The 5,579-nt window shown below is 41.8% G+C and overlaps 1 protein-coding gene across 2 annotated transcripts; it reads left to right on the top strand.

Moving 5' to 3' along the window:
- Nucleotides 1-411: 411 nt before the first annotated feature.
- On the top strand, nt 412-4,860 carry LOC132139612 (ectoderm-neural cortex protein 1-like). 2 transcript variants are annotated; one of them, XM_059548096.1, is made up of 3 exons: nt 412-627; nt 2,564-2,863; nt 3,313-4,860. In XM_059548096.1, exons 2-3 carry the CDS (start codon nt 2,570-2,572, stop codon nt 4,792-4,794), a joined length of 1,776 nt encoding a protein of 591 aa, XP_059404079.1. In that variant the 5' UTR covers nt 412-627; nt 2,564-2,569; the 3' UTR covers nt 4,795-4,860. The 2 variants fall into 2 exon arrangements, with proteins under 2 accessions (XP_059404079.1, XP_059404078.1); XM_059548095.1 differs by lacking the exon at nt 412-627 and adding an exon at nt 672-1,212 and having other exon boundaries at nt 3,313-4,859.
- The last annotated feature ends 719 nt before the right edge of the window (nt 4,861-5,579 follow it).

Raw genomic sequence — 5,579 nt, 5'->3', positions numbered from 1 at the left:
TTAGAAAATCACAGGTAGTTGGTTTGATCAGGGTTGGAGCTAAACTCTGCAGTGCACTTACCCTCCAGGGCAAAATTTGAATAACCTTGCACTAGACTATCAGTTTACAGTTCAAAACATTAATTTTGCCATCAATTGAAATAATCCAGTGATATTTTTCTCACGGAGCCCGACAACAGACACTTTTAAATCCACTTAAATTTATAGCTGCACAAACTTAGAAAGGAAGCATACTAGGGGCACAGTAGCCACATACTTCTACCACATTACTGCCCAAGACCCAAGAACAATCGTGACATTTTTATTCAAAATGTAGACATTTAAATCATCTTCACATGTCAAGGGCGTTTTACAGGCATAATGCAGACAACGCAAATGCACCTTTTGTTCAGCAGGGGGCGACGTTGTTCCGTGAACTCAAATTCAATATTAGCGCTGAACATTCTAACCAACGTGTGCATTGTAGTGTGCATCTCAAATAATGAGGATGAGGAGCAAAGTTTAGGTTGGACTCAAAGTACAATTTATAGACTAAAATTTAAAATCACTTTCACTTGAATGCACAGCATTGCCACTGAAGTTGCTGTTGAGTAGGATCATGACTCTCAAAGCAGCGCTTCCTAAAAGGTCAGTCATATGCGAACTATACAGTATACATCAGTGTATAGATTCTTTGAACACTTTCATACACATAAATCCCTTTGTGATGTGCAGGCAGCCTAATACAAGTCCCTTATTACTTTATTAATGAGCCCCACTTTATCTCTCTTTTCATGCTAGTTCATCAGTCTATCTCCTCCCAGATTGTCCTAAACAGCAGCAGTGCTCCGCCTCTCTTTCTCCTCCTCTAAAAGCTGTTCACACCCGTCAGCTGTTCACTATTGAGACCTGCACGCGCAGCGGCGGAGGTGCTGTATGACGATACGAGCGAATGTATTTGTGCACCGTGGTCACAAAGATAGAGGAACTCAAGTAGTTTTCTGTGCAATTCAGCAAAATAGACCAAACTGCATTTCTAGGCTTGCTGCTGACGTTAAAAGCAAGTGGATTCAATTACTCTTCATTTTTCTATTTTGTGGTTTATCCACGCGACATTGGACGCTGTTACCAGAGCGTCCAGCGCCGCCAGTATTGTGACTCTGTACGCGTCGCGTTGTGGCATGTTTGTGGGCCAAAGCAGAAGGAACTGAAGTCCTCATTGCTCCTGAACAGGTAATACATACGGTCTATGTTTTAATAAATGCACGTGGATTCTTTAGTTACCCTATGTTTTCAAGGACACATTTCATTGGATATTTCACATCAAAGCTGTTTATATTAGAGTATACAAATATTTGTAAACACAAAAAAAGATTTATAATGCACATTTAAAGCATTAAATAACAATTGTTGTCATTTAAATGTTTAATCATTTTTAATGATAGAAATATCAAAATAGTGATGTGTACAAGTCAGTGCACCTATGACATTGTCATGGGAAATGTTGATCTGTCATCATCATTTCAAAATAAGATTTCTGTAACATCTGTTTGCGTGGGAAAAAAAATGGTGTTTGAAAACCACTTTTTTTATAGAGCCTACTTGTTATATGATTGCAATTTGGCATTACACTTTTTTTAATTTTTATTGTAAGCTGTTAACTGATTGTTTATAATTTATGCATACAGTCATTCGCATAACATTGCTATTTTTCAGTGCTGTGTTGCAAAATAATTAATGGCCAATGTCAGCACAGGGTTTATGGCTCTTGTACTTCACAGCTGTGGCCAATTTAAATGGATTATTGACTGTATCAGGTGTGATACATCACCATTGCTTCTGTGTTCTTAATGTATTTAGCCCAGTTCAGAACTACATTTTGCCTCTGCACAACATTAGCGGAAACACAATTAAATTCTCCCCGGAGGGATGTTGACAGCCGGCAGGGACCGTGGGGGTGTGTATCGGTTACATGGAAATTCAGAATGATTGGATTTGAATGTGCACCATATAGGCGACCAGATGGCAGCCGGTAACACTGACACACTTACTGTTGACTCTGTGCCTGGTTCTCAACTCTTTGTTGGGGTTTCCTCAGTGAACCTCTGGCAGGGGTGTTTACTTCTGAAAGTTTTTTTTTATCTTTCTTCAGTTTCCCCCTCCTTATCCGCCCAACTTTGAACACCTGGTAATGATTAGACTCCCTTGCATTTATTCACATTCCAGTAGGCTAGACATCAGAGAGGCTTCCAGTGGGGTTTTATGTTGTGTTTGCAGAATTACATCATCTACTGCCTTCATATTGAGGTTTGGCATGCTCTGTGTGGTTTGCTGATACTGATCATATCACTGTTCAAAACAATGTCAGTCAACTCTTACAACAGACAACAGCGGCTATTCAAGATCCAGCAACATGCCAGTTCTAACTTGGGGACGCGTGTTATTAAAATCTTTCACATTAACTTTTATCTTTGGTGTGAATCTTAAAAGGTTAGCAAGCATGTATTCCCTGTAAAAAAGTTATGTGATCTGTTTTTATTCTTGCGTCTTTTGTCAACAGAACTTTTTTTTCTCTCTTTTTCAGGATTCAATGAAAATGTCGGTCTGCGTCCACGAGAACCGCAAGTCTCGTGCCAGCACAGGCTCTATGAACATCTACCTGTTCCACAAGTCCTCGTATGCAGACAGCGTGCTAATGCACCTAAATGCTCTTCGTCAGCAGAGACTCTTCACTGATGTTCTGCTCCACGCAGGAAACCGCTCTTTCCCGTGCCACAGGGCTGTGCTGGCCGCTTGCAGCCGCTACTTTGAAGCAATGTTTAGTGGAGGGCTGAGAGAGAGTCAGGACAGTGAAGTGGACTTCAGGGACTCCATTCATCCAGAGGTATTGTTGAAGTGCTTGAATTTGTACTCGAAGAGCATGCCACATAGTTTACCCAAAAATAGTTTTATTTGTATTTAATTTTTTTACCCACCTCCTGTGGTTCCGAACCTGTATGACGTTCTTCTGTGGAATACAAAACATGTTTTGAAAAATATTTTAAATAAAGGTTTGTAATGACATGAGGGTGAGTAAATGATGGGAGAAATCAATTTTCTGTTATTGTGAGCCACTCTTATTTACTTCACAACACTATTGATTGAAGCATACTGAAACATTGGACTAGCTCTGAGGTTGAATATCAGGAATCAGGCTGAACACCAGGGATTTGCAAATTAATAGTTTCATGGTTTAAGTAACTTGTGTTGCAGTTTGGCTGCAAAAATGAGAGGTTGTCACTTTATTTAGGTTAACTTTTGCATTTAATCGTTGCATTGTATTGCATTGTCTAGGTATTGGAGCTCCTTCTGGATTATGCATACTCCTCAAGAGTGATAATAAACGAGGAGAATGCAGAGTCTCTCCTTGAGGCTGGTGATATGCTGGAGTTTCAGGACATCCGTGATGCCTGTGCCGAGTTCCTTGAGAAGAACCTTCACCCATCCAACTGCCTGGGCATGCTGTTGCTCTCGGACGCTCACCAGTGCACCCAGCTCTTCCAGCTGTCCTGGAGCATGTGCCTCAGTAACTTCCCTGCTATTTGCAAGACTGAAGAGTTTCTCCAGCTGCCCAAGGACATGCTGGTCCAATTGTTGGCACACGAAGAGCTCGAAACCGAGGACGAGCGTCTAGTCTACGAGTCGGCACTTAACTGGGTGAACTATGACCTTGAGAGGAGGCACTGTCACCTTCCTGAGCTGCTCCGTACTGTGCGTCTGGCTCTCCTGCCTGCAATCTTCCTCATGGAGAACGTCTCTACAGAGGAGCTCATCATTGCACAGGCTAAAAGCAAAGAGCTAGTAGATGAAGCCATCCGCTGCAAACTGCGCATCTTGCAAAATGACGGCGTCGTCAATAGTCCTTGCGCCCGGCCACGCAAGACCAGTCATGCCCTTTTCCTGTTGGGTGGCCCCACGTTTATGTGCGACAAGCTCTACCTGGTGGACCAGAAGGCCAAAGAGATCATTCCAAAGGCAGACATCCCCAGTCCACGCAAGGAGTTCAGCGCCTGTGCCATTGGCTGCAAAGTGTACGTGACGGGGGGCCGTGGCTCAGAGAATGGTGTGTCTAAGGATGTTTGGGTGTATGATACATTACATGAGGAATGGTCCAAAGCAGCTCCGATGCTGATAGCACGTTTCGGTCACGGTTCTGCTGAGTTACGCCACTGCCTTTATGTTGTTGGAGGTCACACTGCTGCCACTGGCTGCCTGCCTGCATCACCATCTGTGTCTTTGAAGCAGGTAGAGCAGTTTGACCCAGTTGCTAACAAGTGGAGCATGGTGGCTCCGCTGCGAGAAGGAGTTAGCAATGCTGCTGTCGTTAGCGTAAAGCTGAAGCTATTCGCCTTCGGAGGGACGAGTGTGGCCCATGACAAGCTACCCAAAGTTCAGTGCTATGATCCCTCAGAAAATCGCTGGACAGTCCCAGCGTCCTGTCCACAGCCGTGGCGCTACACTGCAGCTGCTGTTCTCGGCAACCAGATCTTTGTAATGGGAGGTGACACCGAATTCTCAGCTTGCTCTGCCTACAAATTCAGCAGTGAATCTTATCAGTGGACTAAAGTTGGAGATGTTACGGCCAAACGAATGAGCTGCCAAGCGGTGGCCTCTGGAAACAAACTTTATGTGGTGGGTGGCTACTTTGGTACACAGCGCTGCAAAACCCTGGACTGTTACGACCCCACGCTGGATGCCTGGAACAGCATCACTACTGTACCATATTCCTTAATCCCCACTGCCTTCGTCAGCACCTGGAAACACATCCCAGCTTGAAGCACGCCTGTTCTCCCCTGAGTGACTCTACTGTCCTACAAGGTAAGTCATGCAGTCTAAAAAAAAAAAAAAAAAGAGTTTGTCCTATTCTAGAATGGGGTTGCAAGTACCAAATCCGTAATCTAATGATATTAGTTTTTTTTAATCTACAGTATTTCTCTAAAAGTTAAGCTTTAAAAAAAAATAAATAAATAAATGTTAATTAAATTTTAAAAATTGTTTATCAAATGTTAAAATCTAGTCAGAAAACCCCATTTTTATACTGTACATCATAAAGGTGTGATGTCTAAATTAAAAATGAAATTACATTTGTAAATTGTTTTATTTTAAATGTATCTAGATAAAATGGTACAAAATTTTAATGTGTTATTTATCAGTTATCATTTGTCAGCCTTAATGTAATTATTGGCTTATTGGTATAAGCCAGAATTTCTTTAACCCTGTCTGTATATTTTAGCATTTTATGTATTGGGATCAATCTCAGTTTCATTTCATGGTGGACATTTATCCTGAAAATCACACTCTTGTTTACATTGTCTACAAGTGACTATGAGCTTATGTTTGCGCAGTCAAAAAAGACTGAAATACTTTTTAAGATGATTTTTCTTTGGAATGCGAGGGAATTCAGAGGAATGAGAAAAACCCAGCCCTTGTAAGTTGAGGTCATGAACCTGTTTCAGATAATATTTGCTAGTTGTTTCTTTTCCCGGAACATTTTTAACTCTAATTATGAAAATTCCAGTGTTGTGGTTTCCATACATGGAAACCCTTTTTGTAAAATGCCT

The sequence above is a fragment of the Carassius carassius genome, chromosome 4 (genome assembly GCF_963082965.1).
Source record: "Carassius carassius chromosome 4, fCarCar2.1, whole genome shotgun sequence".
NCBI classification, from domain to species: Eukaryota; Metazoa; Chordata; class Actinopteri; order Cypriniformes; family Cyprinidae; genus Carassius; species Carassius carassius.
This window is presented reverse-complemented; position numbering and strand designations above follow the sequence as displayed.